The sequence below is a fragment of the Thunnus thynnus genome, chromosome 22 (genome assembly GCF_963924715.1).
Source record: "Thunnus thynnus chromosome 22, fThuThy2.1, whole genome shotgun sequence".
In the NCBI taxonomy this organism is placed as follows: domain Eukaryota; kingdom Metazoa; phylum Chordata; class Actinopteri; order Scombriformes; family Scombridae; genus Thunnus; species Thunnus thynnus.
The window spans coordinates 27,056,041-27,076,921 of NC_089538.1; the positions used below are offsets into that span (position 1 = coordinate 27,056,041).

At 41.0% G+C, this 20,881-nt stretch overlaps 2 protein-coding genes across 2 annotated transcripts in view; both read left to right on the forward strand.

Moving 5' to 3' along the window:
* LOC137174250 (eukaryotic translation initiation factor 4E type 2-like) overlaps positions 1-2,684 on the forward strand; it is a 33,101-nt gene extending 30,417 nt beyond the window's left edge. The window contains exon 7 of the mRNA XM_067579428.1: positions 2,627-2,684. Within this exon, the coding sequence (XP_067435529.1) occupies positions 2,627-2,684 (58 nt within the window). The remainder of the gene's footprint in view (positions 1-2,626) is intronic.
* Positions 7-20,881, forward strand: part of LOC137174581 (retinal guanylyl cyclase 2-like) — a 48,175-nt gene continuing 27,300 nt past the window's right edge. The window contains exons 1-6 of the mRNA XM_067579968.1: positions 7-62; positions 12,063-12,310; positions 12,883-13,113; positions 14,804-14,959; positions 16,428-16,570; positions 17,077-17,232. Coding sequence (XP_067436069.1) covers positions 12,070-12,310; positions 12,883-13,113; positions 14,804-14,959; positions 16,428-16,570; positions 17,077-17,232 — 927 coding nt within the window. The 5' untranslated portion in view covers positions 7-62; positions 12,063-12,069. The remainder of the gene's footprint in view (positions 63-12,062; positions 12,311-12,882; positions 13,114-14,803; positions 14,960-16,427; positions 16,571-17,076; positions 17,233-20,881) is intronic.

Consider the following 20,881-nt stretch of genomic DNA (forward strand, 5'->3'; position numbering starts at 1 on the left):
TTGAAGTTTTTCTTCTGTCGACTGAAGTTTTTTCTTCAAACAGATGAAGCTTTGAGACAAAGGTAAACTGTGTGTGTGTGTGTATGTGTGTGTGTGTGTGTGTGATGACAGTTGTTAATTGTGTCGAGTGATGATGATGATGATGATTATGATGATGATGTAATGTGCAGGTTTAATGATTGGAGGGTTAAAGTGACTGAAAGCCTGCTGAGCTGCTGAAGTTTTATCAGGATGTAAAATAAGTGAAGTCAGCTGACGTCTGTAACTGAACCGAACGTCTGCAGTCACTGTAAACTGTTTCATAAGAAATCTGCAGCTCTGCTTCGGTTAAAGGTTCAGATACAGACGTCTAAAGTCTCTGAGCACATAAATCGGCTTCATCCTGCTGATCAGCTCAAAGTGTTTAACGCTCGTCACCTTCAATCAGCTGATCGACTCCTCACTTTAACCTTCTGATCAAACCGTGACCTCGCACTGCTGTGATGTCATCAGAGTTCAGACTGCTGCTCATTAAAGGTTCAATAATGTTAATTATAATTTATTGTATAATAACAGCAGCTCAGTGATTACTGTGACATCACTGCTGAGCAGTGACAATAAATATAAGGTATCTTTAAATCTATAAAAAGTATAAGTGTCCATTCTAACATTTAATAGCTGGACTGGATATTTATTGCAGATATCTGTAATTCAGTTTTTTGTAGTCAAAATGAACATTTCAGAGATCCACAATGAGATAAATGACGTCACTTTTACCATTAATGTGTATTCGGCTTTCAATTGTTTGCTCTGGATATCTGCAGTAGAATTATGACTAGAAACAATGCAAACGCAGATATCTACTCGTGTGTCGTGTATCTCTGTTGAAGGAGTGTTTAACAGGTGGATGATGTCATCAGACAGCTGATATCCAGGTAGATGTTTCAGACCGCTGCTGTCAGACAAACGCAGTCTTTATCTAGTTTAACTCACGCTGAGGCCTCTTTTTGTGCATCTGTGCCTGTTCGGTCATTTCTGGGCAGCAAAGGAGCTCCGAGAGGGAGGAGAGGTGCAGCTGAGGGTTAGTTTATGCATCATGGCTTCAGTTGGCAGAGGTGCACACAGACATCACAAAACACCTTTAATTTAAGTTGTTTTACACCTTTCAGTTTGCTGCATGTTTTTTCATCTACTGCATAATATAATAACATATAATAAGGTGCAGCATCTTCACACAAAGGTTCAGTTAGTGTTGTTTCAGTTTATTCAGCAGTGTAATACTGTCTGAGCTTGTATATGTTAAATAGAGATGTGAAACGTGTCTAATAATCTTACTAGACATTAATTATCTTATGCAGTTTATTTTTATTATTGACTGCCAATGATAAATACCAAGCAATGGAACAAAGAGTTAAAAGTAGAAGAAGACCAAAATATCTCTTTTTACTCTAAACTGTCAGTTTACACATGAATTATAGGAGCTGCAAACCTTCTTATTGATAACATCTGTATTAGAATTCCATAATAGTTTAACTTCTATTATTGTTCCTAAATATTGGTCGTCATATACCTTCAATACCCCCCCCATCAATAGTCATGTTGGTGAGTTTGTTACCATTCATTTAGGTTTCTTGGTGTTCAAATGAGGAAAACTGGACCTGCACCAACCAACAGACTGATCTACTCACTGCTGGTTTCATCATCATCTCTAATCAAACCCACGATTACCGTCTCATCAGCAAATTTAATAGTAACATGATCAGATGTGTTGCTTCTACATTCATTTGTGTGGAGGGTAAATAAAACTGCCCCCCCCCCCCCCAGTGTAAGTAGTGATAGGAGAAGAGACTGCCCTGTTTACTCTGACACACTGTAATCGATCAGTTAGGAAGGACTCTACCCATCTGATGATGTTACCAGTAATCTCTCCATCATAATATGGAGTCTGATGGTATTAAATGCTGACAGAAATAACATGAGCATATTGTTTGGGCAGATGTCAAGATGACAATAAATATGCAGCATATACAAAAGAGCATCCTCTGTACCCATTCCTATGCAGATTATAAGGGGTCAAGTTCATGTTGCATTTCCCTAAGAACATGGTTTTAAAAAGTCCTCTCGAGGCTCTTCATTACAATTGATGTTAAAGCATCTGGTCAATAATCATTTAAGACAGACGGTTTAGACATTTTTGGAACCGGCACTATGAGTGAAGTGATATGATATTGTGTGTATCAAGTGACATTTGGGGAAGATGTCCAAACACAGGCTAAGTTGTTCTCTACACTCGTTCAGAACCAGATCCTGTCAGGACCTGCTGTCTTAAAGCGTTTTTTAAAGGTTCTTCACAGCTCCTCAGCTGTTATGACCAAAGGCTGCACAGTCAAGTTGTTTCCTAATTAAGTTATGTTCAGTTAAGAAATCTGATGTATCAAACCTACCATGAAATGTATTTAACTCATTAGCAAAGGTCAGATTGTCCCATTTTTGTTAACATGTCTGTTTCTTCTTCTTCTTCCCACCTATATTGTGTACACGCCCTGCCATGCCTGCCTTAAATCATTACCGCTCATCTTCCCCTCAATCATCAATTTGTATTTATGCTTGCAATTGTTGGTTATTTGTCTTATTTCCTTTTGCGTAGCTTTCACAGTGACGAACACCTGCCCGAACTCCCTGGGCAGGTAGAAAGGCTTATATGACAGAGATAAAAGCTCAGTGTCCTCTGAACAACAAGAGTCTCTGTAGTTGCTGCTCCATCTCTCATTTACACTGCTCAGAAAAATTAAGGGACCAGTTAAATCACACATCAGATCTTTATGAACGAATTATTCAAGTTGAACATCTTTACTGACATACATTGTTTAAACTGTTGAGAACAAAATGACGTAACAACGACGAGTGGAAACCAAAACCATCAAGCCACTGAGGGCTGGATCCAGAATCACACCAGAAATCACAGCTGATCCAACTGATGATGAGACTCAGTAGTGTATTTGGTCCCCGTGTGCCTGTATGTGATACCGACAATGTCTGGGCATGCTCCTGATGAGGCGGCGGATGGTGTCCTGGGGGATCTCTTTCCAGACCTGGATCAGGGCATCAGTGAGCTCCTGACAGTCTGTGGCGGTACTTGGTGGTGTTGGATGCACCGATACATAACGTCCCGTAGGTCCTCAGTTGGATTTAGGTCCGGGGAACGAGAGGGCCAGTCAATGGTATCAATGCCTTCGTCATCCAGGACCCGCCGGGCGTTGTCCTGCACCAGGAGGATCCAGGGCCCAGTCCACCAGCATAAGGTCTGACCATTGCCCTGAGGATTTCATCCCGGTACCTAACAGCAGTCAGGGTACTGCTGGCTATGACATGGAGGTCTGTGCGAGCCTCCTAGGATGTGCCTCCTCAGAACATCATTGACGCACCACCAAACTGGTCATGCTGGATGATGTTACAGGCAGCATAACGTTCACCACGGCGTCCCCAGACTCTTTCACGCCTGTCACATGTGCTCAGTGCGAACCTGCTCTCATCTGTGGAGAGAACGGGGCACCAGTAGTGGACCTGCCAGTTCTGGTGTTCTCTGGTGAATGCCAATCAAGCTGCACGGTGCTGGACTGTGAGCACAGGTCCCACTAGAGAACATCGGGCCCTCATGGCGTCTGTTTCTGACAGTTTGGTCAGAAACATGCACACCAGTAGCCTGCTGGAGGTCGTTCTGTAGGACTCTAGCAGTGCTCCTCCTGTTCCTCCTCACACAAAGGAGCAGATACCGGTGCTGCTGCTGGGTTGATGCCCGTCTACGGGCCTGTCCAGCTCTCCCCGTGTAACAGCCGGTCTCCTGGTATCTCCTCTGTGCTCTTGAGACTGTGCTGAGAGACTCAGCAAACCTTCCTGCGACCGCATGTATGGATGTGACATCCTGGAGGAGCTGGACTACCTGTGCAACCTGACTGGGCTGCAGGTACCGCCTGATGCTACCAGTAGTGATAAGGACACTAGACTAACAATAGTCTGTGGTCACCACATGTCAAACCAGTCCCTTTTAGGGGGTGGTCTTGCTTTTGCTTCTCCACTAAGGCAGGTGAAACTGATTCAAAATCACTTGTACTTCCTAAACGGACAGATTGATATCCCTGAAGTTTAACTGACTTGGTGTTAGACTGTGACAATTAAGTGTTGCCTTAATTTTTTTGAGCAGTGTATATAGACACAAATTTTAGCAGCGGCAGCCTGGGTCCTCTACCAGAGTTCTGGGAGTTTGAGGGTTCTGTGCAGTATCTTAGCTGTTCCTAGGACTGGGCTCTTCTGCACAGAGACCTCAGATGTTGTACCTGGAATCTGCTGGAGCCACTCTCCCAGTTTGTGCGTCACAGCCCCCAGTGCTCCCACTACCACTGGCACCACTGTTGCCTTTACTCCCCACATCTTTTCTAGCTCCTCTTCCTGGTATTTTTCGATCTTCTTGTGTTCCTTCTTCCTGATGTTGCTGTCGCTTGGGATTGCTACGTCTATCACCGCTGCCTTCTTCTGTTGTTTGTCAATCAACACGATGTCTGGTTGGTTCACCATCACCAGTTTGTCAGTCTGGATCTGGAAGTCCCACAGGATCTTGGCTTGGTCATTCTCAACCACCTTAGGAGGTGTCTTCCATTGTGACCTTGGGACTTCCAGCCCATACTCAGTGCAGATGTTCCTGTACACGATGCCAGCCACTTGGTTATGGTGTTTGTAAGGTTTGGATGGTGGTGAACCCTTACAACTAGGATGAAGGCCAGCAGGATTGAGGTGTAGGTGTAATGGAGAAATGAACAGCATCAGTCACATAAGGATTGGTTAAGTCAACCTCAAAGAGAGAGAGATTAGTAGGGGTTCCCAAAATAAAGCACAACATAACAAAAATAAACTTCCTGTATTAGTCAATGTACACGTGTGTTGTTGTTTTTTCACTTTAGTGAGGGGGATGCTTTCCAGCTCCCTCACAGCGTTACATGTACGCTGTTCCTGCCTGCATCTTACACCCTGCTATTATGTGCTGAACTGTCTCAGGAGCATCTTTGCACAGCCTGCACCTGGGGTCCTGTCTGGTGTGGTAGATCCCCGCCTCTATTGATCTTGTACTGAGTGCCTGTTCTTGTGCTGCCATGATCAGTGCTTCTGTGCTGTCCTTCAGTCCAGCCTTTTCCAGCCACTGGTAGGATTTCTTGATATCAGCCACTTCTTCTATCTGTCGGTGGTACATGCCGTGTAGGGGCTTGTCCCTCCATGATGGTTCCTCCTCCTCCTCTGCATCATCGGGTTTCTGCTGCCTGAGGTATTCACTTAGCAGTTCATCTTTGGGGGCCATCTTCCTGATGTATTCCTGGAGCTCTGATGCTCACCAGTCCTTGGCCTCCCTCGTTCCGCTTAGTGTACAGTCTCAGGGTGCTGGACTTGGGATGAAACCCTCCATGCATTGTGAGGAGCTTCCTTGTCTTGATATCAGTGGCCTCTATCTCCTCCTTTGGCCAGCTTATTATACCAGCGGGGTATCTGATGACTGACAGGGAGTACGTGTTGATGGCCCGTATCTTGTTCTTCCCCTTCAGCCGACTTTTCAGGACCTGCCTTACTCTGTGTAGGTATTTGTCTGTGGCTGACTTCCTTGCGGCCTCCTCATGGTTCCCATTTGCCTGCAGGATCCCAAGGTATTTGTAGTTGTCCTGAACATCTGCAATGCTGCCTTCTAGTAGTTCAACCCCTCATGTCCTGATCATCTTCCCTCTCTTTGATACCATCCGACCACACTTATGTGTCCGAATGACATTCCGATGTCGTTGCTGTAGATCCTGGTGAGGTGGATCAGTGAGTCGATGTCTCGCTCATTCCTGGCATACAGCTTGATGTCATCCACGTAGAGGAGGTGATGGTTGTTCCACTGCGGAACTGGTGCCCGTAGCCACTCTTTGAGATGATCTGGCTGAGGGGGTTCAGGCCTATGCAGAACAGCAGCGGGGATAGTGCATCACCTTGGTACATGCCTCACTTGGTGGTAACTTGTGCAATGGGCTTTGAGTTGGCCTCCAGAGTCGTTTTCCACAGGCCCATTGAGTTCTTGATGAAGGCTCTTAGTGTCCTGTTGTACATTTCCAAGCATTCTGGAAAGCACATAGCCCAGTTTATGTATTGGGCCATGTGCCTATTTGTCTTAGCCGCTATGATGCCTGACTGTCCGCCCTTGGGTTAACCATTCTGGGTGCGTCCCATCCATCAGCAGCTGGTTCATTTGTACTGCCAGGCGTTCATGGAGTCCAGTTAGTTTCTTTAGCCAGTGGGTGTGGATCATGTCTGGGCCCGGTGCTGTCCAGCTCTTCATACCTGACACCCACTCTTGGATGTCTGCCATTGTAATGGTTACTGGATCTTGTTCTGGGAGATTGCTGTGGTCTGCTCTTAGATCCACCAGCCACTGAGCATTGGTGTTATGTGATGCCTCCTTCTCCCATATGCTCTTCCAGTATTGTTTAGTCTCAGCCCTGGGAGGATCTGTTCTCATGTTATTACCTTGCCACTGAGAGTACACTTTGGATGGTTTGGTATAGACAGTTTGTTGTACTTCCTAGCATCCCCTTTGTCCCCACATTGTGTCGCCTTGATCTTGGCTGGTGTTGATCCCAACACCTGATTCGGACCTTGTTGATCTGGGCAATGTCTGAGCCAGTATGACTCAGCGGTTTCACTCATCCTGAGGTAGGCTGGCAGCGTTAAGGACCTTGCCAAAGTCAGTTGTGTTATATATATATATATGTGTGTGTGTATATATATATATAAGTTACGTCCCTGAGGAAAGGTCCAGGAGATAAAGAGAGTAACACATGTAAAAGTAAGCCTGGAAGAGAGGAAGAAAGGAATATATATAATTTAGGATGAATTTATTTACAATGTAATAAACATAAATGTCATGAATGAAAATGTGAACACACATACACCTACAGGCGGGTGACAAATGAAAGGAAAAACCTGTCTAACACGTCAGTCCTAAATCTCTCATAGGTGTTCAGCTGGGTTGAGATCTGGTGACTGTGAAGGTCATAATATGATTCACATCATTTAATACTCATCAAACCATTCATTGCCATCCTGGAAGAGACCACTCCCATCAGGATAGACATGTTCCATCATAGGATAAAGCTGATCATTCACAACTACTTTGTATTGATCAGCAGTGACCCTTCCCTCTAAGGGGACAAGTGGACCCAAACCATGCCAGCAAAATGCCCCCCCCACAGTCCTGCTTACTTTACACACAGCTGGCACAGCCTGGATACCTTCATTCATCATGTAAATATTTCAACAAAACAGTGATAGAACTTAAACATGAACAAGCAAATTTCCAAACCTGATTTTTTATCTGTTTATTTAAGGATATTGTATATAATGTACTTAAAAGCATAAATGAGGACTTTCAAATATGTAGATGACGAGTGGAACTGCAGTTTAAATGTATTAATCATCCTATATTAATTGTCTGCACAAAACATGTGACAGAACACATGAGAACACATCAGTTTTATTTAGTATACTGAATTTGTATTTTCGACCTTCAGGTGCTTCACTCTTTTCTTTCTCTCCCTGTGTCACCTGTTGCTGTATTTGAAGGGGATGAAAGGAGCTCATGTGACTGGTCGTTATTAAAGCTCACCGTGACTCTTACATGCACATAATGTGTTCCTCGTACTAATAATATATTTAGTCTTCTGCATGCTGAGCCTGGCTGCACCAACGCTGATGGTCATGAGAACTGCATGCTTCAGGAATGAAGACTTAGACCCTGCAACCTATTTCAGGGAAATAGGTCCCTCTGTCAGCTTGTCTTAAGAGTGTTAGCATTGATGCTATACTTAGCCTTCTTAGTGCTCTTTAGCATTAGCTAATGGTGTCAGGCAGCATTAATGTGAAGCTTTAGAGGTCAGAGGTCATAGAACTCAGCAGGGTTCAACCTGTGAGCTCAAAATGTTAAGAAGACAAACTTCTGGCAAATATAAAGATAAAACATCTGTAACTGTAAAAACATTCAGTAATAATATTTAAATAACAAATAAAATACAGGCCATCAGTCATTTAATACAATATAAACACAAACTTCTAAACCTCACAGGGTTTAATGTAGATAAAAATGTCAATAGAATAAATAAGATTCAGTCTGTTAGAAAAGTAATACAACTCAAAATAAAATAAGTGTTTGAATGTTTTCACACCAAATCAGGCGGTGAGGCGAAAGCGCCAGTCGTCCCATTCATTTGAATGGGGGTAGTGCGGCTTGGCTGTGGCTGTTTTGGCCGCTACTGCGCAGCACCGGACTGCGGCCAGAAAGTTGAGCCAGAGTCAACTTTTGGAGAAACGCAACCCGACGTCACTGCGGCTGAAGGCTGCGGTGACCAATCACAGCGGGAGATCAGACTGACAAGAGTTGTAAACTCTGCCATGAGGAAGGACAAAGACGTCACTAGGACGAGGGGAGGACATTTCTCTTCGCTTGATAACGTTAGTAAAGTTAGACTTTGCTGTCGGCTTCCCGACTCGTTTTAAAAAAGACGAGAGAAAAAGAGAGAGAGAGAGAGAGCAGCTGTGGTCGAGCGAGCTAGAGAGTGAATGAAGAGAGGGAGCACTGGTAGCGAGAAAGCCGGTGAATCAGATCAATAAAACATTATTTTCTGATTGTTTCACAGTGGTTACATTGTAGAGCACAAATAAACACACCCACCAACCCACACACCTCCACTCGACCCTGCGGCTGAACGCCGCACCGCCTGATTTGGTGTGAATGCAGCCTAAATCAGAAATATTCAGGGTCTCAGTCACAAACATCACAAAGTGTCACAGTCTAATATCATATTCAGTTCATTCATTATATACTCAGTTACACTAACTGAACATCCCATTACAGCAGAAACATTTGCTGTTTCCATAGAAACACACTGTGTGTTGTGAACTGAAGGATGTTTGAAAGTTCAGCTCAGTTAACAGAAGTTGCTGCAATTTAATCTGCTTCATCAGGAGCAGGTTTTACCTGTGTACAGGTGACGTTAACAGGTAGATCAGGTCTCTTATTCATCAATCTTGCGTCTCATTCTGAACAAGCTGAAGCTGTTGGATCTTTTTATATTGACAATGTGTCACTTGGTGCTTTTATCCAAAGCAAATTACAGTGAGGCAAGACGATCAAGCGTTAGGAAGAACCATGGTACAACCAAAGAGAAGGTTTTTGTCTTGTTTTGTTTTGTCTTGTTTTGTTTTGTTTTGTTTTTAAAGATTTTATTTATCGATATATTTTTAAAAAAAATACTAAAGTGAGAAATGACTGGAAGTTGACAAGTACATAAGACATACCTTGAACTTTATGGGAAGGCCAGTGAAAAGGGAATTACAATAATCTATTCCGTTGGTGACAGAACCATTGACGTGTGAACAGAAATTCAGGTCAGCATCAACAAAACCTCGACTTGGTCAGTGGTCATCCTTTGCACCAACCACTAGAGGTTCAGTCTTTTCTTTACTCAACTGCAAGAAGTATTGCAGCATCCGCATATTGATGTGAGCAGTGAACCTGAAATGCTGAATTTATCAAGAGACGGTGAAAATGTACATTTGTGTGTCATCTGTATAGCTATGGTAGCTGATCAAGTGTCTGCTGATTTTGGAGACCAGCGGAAGCAGGAGAGGACCACGAATGGAGTCCTGTGGGACCTTGTTGAGATCAACCTCAGTCCAGCAGCTCAATCCAGCTCATCATGCATCCAGGGCTGTCACTGCATCCCACCTTGCAAAAGCAACATGGCTCAGCGGACCAGCTTTTCTTCATAGACCATATAAGGGCCTGCAAGAGAAACCTGAGTCCTTTGAATTCATTAGTACTGAACTTGAGATCGAAGTGTGGCCTGAGGTGTCAAGCTTCCATACATCAAAGGTAAAACTTCACCACGGACCAGTTCAAGTGCTTCTCTACGTGGGAGTAACTATTGAGAGCTGTTGCCTTCCTCGTCCATATAACTCAATCTCACAAGTCTACAGATTATGCCAAAGGATGTAGAGGGTGGCATCGGTGAAAACAATCCTGCACTCCTGATGAGCTTTCTCAAGCTGTGGACATCATCATAAATGTGATCCAAAAAGAAGCTTACTTAGTATAATTCTCTACCCTCGCTGATGGCAAAACCCTGTCCACAAGCAGCCCACGCTTCAAACTCAGTTCTGTGCTTGAGGAATGTCTTATGAGAGTAGGAGGCACACTCAAACATGCTGAGAAGAACCTCCTAGTTCTACCTAAACTCAGCCATGTCTCTACTCTGCTAGTATGCCACCACCACGTCAGGTGAAACATCAAGACCGTCATTTCACCAAAGGGGCAATCAGATCTTCTGGCCTGTGGATCATCAGTTGTAAAAGGCTCATCAACTCAGTCGTACACAAGTACACCACCTGTCGGAAGCTCCGGGGCCACCCGAACACCTCAGCACATCTCCCCCATTCACCTATGTGGGATTTGATGTCTTGGGCCTTGGAAAGTCACTGTGTTGCAAGTGTTGAGCAATATTGTTTACCTGCATGAGCACTAGAGCAGTGCATATTGAGGTAATCGAGCCCATGGACTCCTGTTGCATCAACACTCTGAGGCGATTCTTTGCAATCCGTTGACCTGCAAAGCAACTGAGATCAGATTATGGAACAAATTTTGTTGGTGCCAGCAATGAGCTCAGACTGACCAAGCAGCAACAAGGGACCAATATCCAGAGATACCTGAATGAACAGGGCTGTTCCTGGGAGTTCAACCCCCCTCATTCTTTGCTCATAGGAGGCTCCTGGGAGTGAATCATTGGAGTTGCTCGCCGAATATTTGACTCCATGCTGTTACAACAACATATTCATCTCTCCCACAAAGTCCTGTGCACACTCATGTCCGTAGTTTCTGCCATCATCAACGCCAGACCCCTCATTCCAGTCTCCACCGATCCAGACACCCCTTCATCTTGACACCTTCAATGCTGCTTATCATTCGTCATTGAAGAATGTTTGTCTTTGATGGGATGTTTTTGTGTTTGTATTAGATTAATGCTAGATACTGGCTGGTAGGTGCTCATACTATATGACATGTTCAGTACATCATGCCTCAGGAGCATATAGTTTACATTTAGTATAATTTGATCACAGTTTGTGTTATTCTGGCTTTATATGTAGTGCTTTAATATATAATATATAATATACATTTACTATTTTTAAATTTACTTTACTGTATCAATATTCTACAAGAGTCTGCATTAAACCTGGACCTAGAAATCTGCGGACTGACTCTTGTTTATTGAGTTGTGTCATTTATTAAAAGAGTTTGGCCGGCTGTCTAAACACCATTAGGAGAACAATACAGTGACTTTTTTAATCAAGTGTTAGCAGCTGTGGATGTGAGGAGACTGTCGTGATGTCACAGTTCACTTTTGTGTTTTTTAAGATTTAATATTGTTTTTATTCATCATTGTCCTTTTCTGCATGAATCTTTACTGACTAGTGTCTGTGAGCTGAACTGTCCCTCGCGGACATTAAATCTGTACTCTGACATCCGATTCTGGATCAGAACCAGGACCAGGGTCTGAAGACCAGGACCAGGGTCATCCTGTTCTTCAGACCCTGGTCTCATGTTTTCAGTGGACTTCAGATATGTTTGAGTCCTGATATCATTCTATTAATTTAAACTGATCTTAAATATGCAAAGAAAAAATGAAAAAATGTAAACCCTCCAGAAATCACTCAAAAGGATGATGATGATGATGATGATGATGTTATTCTTCAAACAGGAGGTGTTACTGATATTTCCCTCCAGTCTTTCTCCTTTTCCCTTTCACCTCTGTAAGTTTACAAAGCAGATTCATAAAGCTCCTGAATATAAGTTGAAACATTTTCATTCATTCATTTTGTGTTCTGTCTGAATGCATAAGACACTCTGAACCAGTTTAAATAAAGTGTAAAAGCTTCAGAGTTTAAAGTCTGACAGACTGACTGTGTGTTTCTACTGTTTACTTCTGAAGAAATAAACTATTTCTATTTTTTTTCAGGGTGAGGATGCTGCTTCCCAGGTGGTTGCTAGGGGCGTGTCTGTGGTTGCTAAGCATAGCAGAGGTTTGGACAGCTACCTTCAAGCTTGCTCTGATTGGCCCATGGACATGTGACCCGCTGTTCTCCAGGGCGATGCCAACAGCAGCAGCCAACCTGGCGTTGTCACGGTTACGGAGTGACAGGGGTCTAAGCAGAGGATACTGGTATGACATCAAACTGCTGGATGAGGACTGCTCCACCTCCAAAGGTTCGGTAACCAATTAGCTAACGAGAAGGCAACAAATTAGCTAACAAATATGTAACTAATAAAGTAACGAGGAGGTAACAAATTTCTGTTACCTACCAACTGTGGATATTCCACGTTGTTTTTGGTAAATCCATATTACAGAAAGTCAGGGTGATGTTGTTGTTGGGAGCTCAGGGCTCTGTTGAAACCGCCTTGTGTTTCTCAACACAAAAGTCCATAACGGACTGACTGAGTGATCAAGTTACACCATTGTTGGCCGAATGCCCCCACTTCCTGTATCCATTTCAAATTAAGAGCCCTTATTTCAAATGAAAAACCCTGTAGAGTTTCATACCCAGTCCAGCCATATAATAGGTTTTGAACTAGTCTTGTTTTCTCCACAGTCATCTTCAACCCGCAGGTTCAGAACCACTGTGTTAGTTAACATTTACCTTTAAAAGTCTGTCACACTAGAAGAAATAAATGGAGTAAAAAGTTATTAAAAAAAACTGACAAACTAAAAGTCAGTTTAAGCTGATTTTATATTTGTGCTGATTATTTTAACATCTTCTGCTTCTTTGATATTATTTCAGCTTTAACAGAACTCGGTGACATGGAGGGTTATGGCCACGCCTACATTGGACCCTTTAACCCCGCCCTCTGTCATGCTGCCTCCTTATTGGCTCACCACTGGGAGGCGGGGCTTTCCTCACCAGGCTGTCTGGATGCTGATTGGCCAAACCTGCCGCCTATCACTCCTCCCAGCAGAGTGCTGTTCACCGTGCTCAGGTTCTTTCGCTGGGCGCACGTGGGCATCATCTCAGGTGAGGGTGTGATGTCACAGTGGTGGGCGTGGTCTAATGTGTGTGGGTGTGATCTAACTTTATGGGTGTGGCCTGTGTGTTCCTGTATTTGTAAACATAGGGACAGAAGGCATAAATAAATTATTTTTTAATATATATTATATATCATCATATATCAAAGCATTTATAAACTTAGCAGAAAAAGTAAGGAAATGTGTGTTTGGTAGATTATTTCTTTGTTGTAACGAAGCTTCTTGGCAATAAATCTTATACTGTTGGAAAGCCTGTTTATTCCCCTTTTAAATGGCGCCACACTTGTAAGGAACATGCATTTGTGGGATGAGCAGCAGAACTGAGTATGTGGGTTGCGCCCATGAAAAATTTGCCAAATCTGCCAATGCCAAACAACTTACTTTGCTGTTGCTATTGACTGTTGTTTTGAGCTTCTCGTACCCCCAGGTGCTGCCAATCAGGTGCCTGATTGGCAGCACCTGTGAGCATGGGACCTGCATGTTTGACTGATCTGGATAGGGCCCGTGCAATAGGGCAACTTCAAGCTGGTGTTCCGCAAAACCAAGTTGCAGCATTATTTGGAGTGAGCCCTAGTACCATCTCCAAAGTGAAGGCAAAGTTCCATATAACAGGGGATGTCAGAGACAGGCCATGAAGTGGGCGTCCCAAGAAGACGACACCCCACTTCACCGTCAGACCTGTTTGCGCTGGTGTCAGCAACACGTGCACTGGAACCTGAACATGTGGAGGAACATTATGTTCAGTGATGAGTCCAGATTCTGCCTCCGGCAGTTGGATCATAGGGTCAAAGTGTGGAGAAGACACGGAGAACATTATGCTAATTGCTGCACCAATAGAGTAACATCTGTTGGTGGAGGCAGTGTGATGGTGTGGGGCGGCATCTCCCTCACTGAAAAAATGATGCTCATCATCATTGGAGGCAATCTCAATGCAGAGAGATATGGAGATGAGATTCTGCAACCAGTGGCAATCCCATATCTCCACAGTTTGGGACCGAACTCTATCCTCCAAGATGACAACGCTTGCCCCCACAGAGCAGGTTTATCAGAGACCCCCTCCAGAGTGGAGAGGATGGAACGGCCTGCCAGCAGTCCTGACCTCAACCCCATTGAACACTTGTGGGATCAGCTTGGGCGTGCTGTTCGTGCCAGAGTGACCAACACAACCATGTTGGCTGACTTGACAAATGCTGGTTGAAGAATGGGACGCCATCCCACAGCAGAGTGTGACCAGGCTGGTGACCAGCATGAGGAGGAGGTGCCAGGCTGTTGTGGCTGTGTATGGTTCTTCCACATGCTACTGAGGCTCCTGTTTGTTAAATGAATAAATTGTTAAATTGCCAATATGTCTTGTTTCTTCAAACTTCAATCATCCAATCCACCAAACACCAAACAAGAGTCAATGGCAGAATAAACTGTTTGGCATCGGCAGAGAAGATTTGGCAAATTTTTCATGGTGCAACCCACATACTCAGCTCTGCTGCTCGTCCCATAAATGCATGTTCCTCACAAATGTGGCACCATTTAAAAGGGAAATAAACAGGCTTTCCAACGGTATAAGATTTATTGCCAAGAAGCATCGTTACAACAAAGAAATAATCTACCAAACACAAATTTCTTTACTTTTTGTGCTAAGTTTATATATTTATATTTATTCCTTCCTCTTTCCGTGTCATCAGCACCAACTGACCTATGGGAGAGCACAGGACAGGAGGTGGCCTCTGCCCTCAGGGCTTTGGGCCTCCCGGTTGGTCTGGTGGTTACCATGGAAACCCAGAACAAAGGCGGACCTCGGGAGGCGCTAAAAGCGATCAGAGAGGCCGACAAGGTCAAAGGTCAGAGCAGCCATTATTGTCTGGGTCAGAGATTACAGTCAGTAAAGTGTAAGAGTAGTAAATAGTAATAGTTCTACTAGTAAAGAGTTGGAGGAACAGCTGACTGTGATCTTGCTCTCAGTGAATAAATGTTCCTGCGTTGTTCAGTTTCCGTTAGTTTGAAGTGATGACGATACATTTTTTATTCTGAAAAATCACAATGGGTTCAGCTTAATTACTAAACTCATGATTATACTCATAATAATTTCCCATCAACTAAAACAAACAATATACAGTTTCCTGTTAGATGATCTGCTGTCACACATTTTAAACTCCAGTTTATCAGCTGATTTGTAGCTGAAATGTTAAATATTAAAGTATTCAGTGAATTATATTCACTTGTTATCTCGCTGATATGTAACTATATCATTATCAACAGAACTAAGATACGTACTAATGGTCACTGGACTGTATTTTCTGTGGTGTGTGAAGATGATGTGGATCGTAACATGAGTCAGTCAGTATATGCTAGCTGTTAGCAGCTACATGTTAGCACACAGCTGCTGAGGGTTCAGATGTTGACGATCACAGATATAAAATCAGCCAGAAGCACAGTGACTGATGTCACAACAGGAAGTGTTCCCTCATGTTACAATAGTGTGCTACCCTCACTGCAAGGTAAAATAAGTTGTTTAGGCTACCTGTTGAAGATGTTTGCTGAAGATGCTGTAAGAGCCTGTCGTCTGCAGCTCTTCATCAAACATCATCATCACTGTGGCTGTTTCTGCTGGTACTCTTCCTCTCTGCAGTGTTTACAACTGATCCACTGAACAAAGAGCCCCGAATATCTCCAAATGTTATTGTGTTGACTTGTTTTATTGAAGAATAGCACCACTAACAAAGCTCTGTTAACTCAGTGATAAACACATTTCATTTCAAGTTCTTCACAATAAAAGCCTTCCATTAATTTGTCAGTGGAAAGCTCTTAATATGAAGCAGCAGCAGGAAATGGAGTTACATCCAGGTAACTACTATTTCTTGTGGATGATTGTACCTCTTCAACCCAAATAACATAATGCAAGAACAGGTGTTCAGGGTGCAGAGTGGGAATAAAAGAGGCGCCATTCTTCCTTCATTGTAAAGTAACGTTGTTGTTGTTTACGAGAATTTGCCAAATGTTAAAAAATGTGGCAAACGCAGATAAACAGTGAGGCTACATACGGACAGCTTTCATTATGTAAAACATACTGGTGATGGATGAGACACTGCAGGCAAAGCAGTTGAAAATATCACTTTTCTACATGTTTATGCCCCCCCCCTCCCGAAAAAGCCTCCCAATCTTTGAAACCTAAATGTTGGCAGGTATGGCGTTACTGTTACCTGTGTTTACACCTGCTGCTGTCTGAACTGTTTCAGCTGATTTATTATTGATTATTATAACATTACAAAGTGTTTAAAGTGTTGAACTGTGAGTGGTTTTCTGTTGCAGTGGTGATCTTGTGTATGAGCTCCGTCCTGATTGGTGGAGAGGATCAGCGAGAGCTCCTATTGGCTGCTCTGGACATGGGGATGGTGTCAGATGGTTACATGTTTATTCCGTATGATGCGCTGCTGTACGCCATGCCGTACCAGGTAACGAACATATCATCACTTTACTACTTCATCAGTATATTTACGGATCAATAACTTCATCAAACTACATCAGAGAGTTTTTCTCAACTTCTCAGAAGGTTAAAATAAGTTAAAATTCTGTTGATTTTTATTTAGTTCCACCTTTGACCCGAGGAGGCATTTAATGTGTTAAAGACAAAATATTCTTCTTCTTCTGGAAGTCAAACACAAAGTCTCTGTATCACTGAGTTCAGAATATAACTGTACAAACAGAAATGTAGTGAAATATAACTTCTATCTTTCCAAATCCTCACATCTGTCATTAAAGTCCCAGTCTCATGTTCATCCTTCAGTTTCCTGAATCACAGATTTAAAAAGGAATTAAATCTTCAGAGTTGTTTCCTCAGAATTTACATCTAAAAGTCTGTTGATCAGATTCAGACCTCAAACATCAAGTCCTCTTCTAGAATAAACTAAAAGAAGCTGAATTCTGTTTGGTTCTCTTGTTCTCTCTTTTATCCAATCAGGAGACAGTATTCCCTCAGCTGACCAATAGCACGCAGCTTCGCCACGCCTACAGCTCCGTTCTGACTGTTACTATGGAGTCCGACCAGAGTTTCTACGAAGCTTTTCATCAAGCTCAGCTGAACCGAGAGATCCGGTCGGCCGTGTCTGCGACGGAGGTAAACATGTACACAACAAATACACAACATGTACACAACATGTACACTACATATACACAACAACATGTACACAACAAATACACAACATGTACACAACATGTACACTACATATACACAACAATATGTACACTACATATACACAACAATATGTACACTACATATACACAACAATATGTACACTACATATACACAACAAATACACAACAATATGTACACTACATATACACAACAAATACACAACAATATGTACACTACATATACACAACAATATGTACACTACATATACACAACAATATGTACGCTACATATACACAACAATATGTACACTACATGTACACAACAATATGTACACTACATATACACAACAAATACACAACAATATGTACACTACATATACACAACAAATACACAACAATATGTACACTACATATACACAACAATATGTACACTACATATACACAACAAATACACAACAATATGTACACTACATATACACAACAAATACACAACAATATGTACACTACATATACACAACAAATACACAACAATATGTACACTACATATACACAACAATATGTACACTACATATACACAACAAATACACAACAATATGTACACTACATATACACAACAATATGTACACTACATATACACAACAATATGTACGCTACATATACACAACAATATGTACACTACATGTACACAACAAATACACAACAATATGTACACTACATATACACAACAATATGTACACTACATATACACAACAAATACACAACAATATGTACACTACATATACACAACAAATACACAACAATATGTACACTACATATACACAACAAATACACAACAATATGTACACTACATATACACAACAAATACACAACAATATGTACACTACATATACACAACAATATGTACACTACATATACACAACAATATGTACGCTACATATACACAACAATATGTACACTACATGTACACAACAATATGTACACTACATGTACACAACAATATGTACACTACATATACACAACAATATGTAAACTACATATACACAACAATATGTACACTACATATACACAACAATATGTAAACTACATATACACAACAATATGTACACTACATATACACAACAAATACACAACAATATGTACACTACATATACACAACAATATGTACACTACATATACACAACAATATGTACACTACAAATACACAACAATATGTACACTACATATACACAACAATATGTAAACTACATATACACAACAATATGTACACTACATATACACAACAAATACACAACAATATGTACACTACATATACACAACAATATGTACACTACATATACACAACAAATACACAACAATATGTACACTACATATACACTACATATACACAACAATATGTACACTACATATACACAACAATATGTACACTACATATACACAACAAATACACAACAATATGTACACTACATATACACTACATATACACAACAATATGTACACTACATATACACAACAATATGTACACTACATATACACAACAATATGTACACTACATATACACAACAAATACACAACAATATGTACACTACATATACACAACAATATGTACACTACATATACACAACAAATACACAACAATATGTACACTACATATACACTACATATACACAACAATATGTACACTACATATACACAACAATATGTACACTACATATACACAACAAATACACAACAATATGTACACTACATATACACAACAATATGTACACTACATATACACAACAAATACACAACAATATGTACACTACATATACACAACAATATGTACACTACATATACACAACAATATGTACACTACATATACACAACAATATGTACACTACATATACACAACAATATGTACACTACATATACACTACATATACACAACAATATGTACACTACATATACACAACAAATACACAACATGTACACAACATGTACACAACATGTACACTACATATACACAACAACATGTACACAACATATACACTACATATACACAACAACATGTACACAACAAATACACAACATGTACACAACATGTACACTACATATACACAACAAATACACAACAATATGTACACTACATATACACAACAATATGTACACTACATATACACAACAAATACACAACAATATGTACACTACATTTACACAACAATATGTACACTACATATACACAACAAATACACAACAATATGTACACTACATATACACAACAATATGTACACTACATATACACAACAATATGTACACTACATATACACAACAATATGTACACTACATATACACTACATATACACAACAATATGTACACTACATATACACAACAATATGTACACTACATATACACAACAATATGTACACTACATATACACAACAAATACACAACATGTACACAACATGTACACAACATGTACACTACATATACACAACAACATGTACACAACATATACACTACATATACACAACAACATGTACACAACAAATACACAACATGTACACAACATGTACACTACATATACACAACAAATACACAACAATATGTACACTACATATACACAACAATATGTACACTACAAATACGCAACAACATGTACACTACATGTACACAACATGTACACAACATGTACACTACATATACACAACATGTACACTACATATACACAAATACACAACAATATGTACACTACATATACACAACAACATGTACACTACATGTACACAACATGTACACTACATGTACACAACATGTACACTACATGTACACTACATGTACACAACATGTACACTACATGTACACTACATATACACAACATGTACACTACATATACCCAACATGTACACTACATATACACAACATGTACACAACATGTACACTACATATACACAACATGTACACTACATATACACAACATGTACACTACATATACACAAAATGTACACAACATGTACACTACATATACACAACATGTACACTACATATACACAACATGTACACAACATGTACACTACATGTACACAACATGTACACAACATGTACACAACATGTACACTACATATACACAACATGTACACTACATGTACACTACATGTACACAACATGTACACTACATATACACAACATGTACACTACATATACACAAATACACAACAATATGTACACTACATATACACAAATACACAACAATATGTACACTACATATACACAAATACACAACAACATGTACACTACATATACACAACATGTACACAACATGTACACAACATGTACACTACATGTACACAACATGTACACATGTACACTACATATACACAACATGTACACTACATATACACAACATGTACACAACATGTACACTACATATACACAACATGTACACAACATGTACACAACATGTACACTACATATACACAACATGTACACTACATGTACACAACATGTACACAACATGTACACTACATATACACAACATGTACACTACATATACACAACATGTACACTACATGTACACTACATATACACAACATGTACACAACATGTACACAACATGTACACTACATATACACAACATGTACACTACATATACACA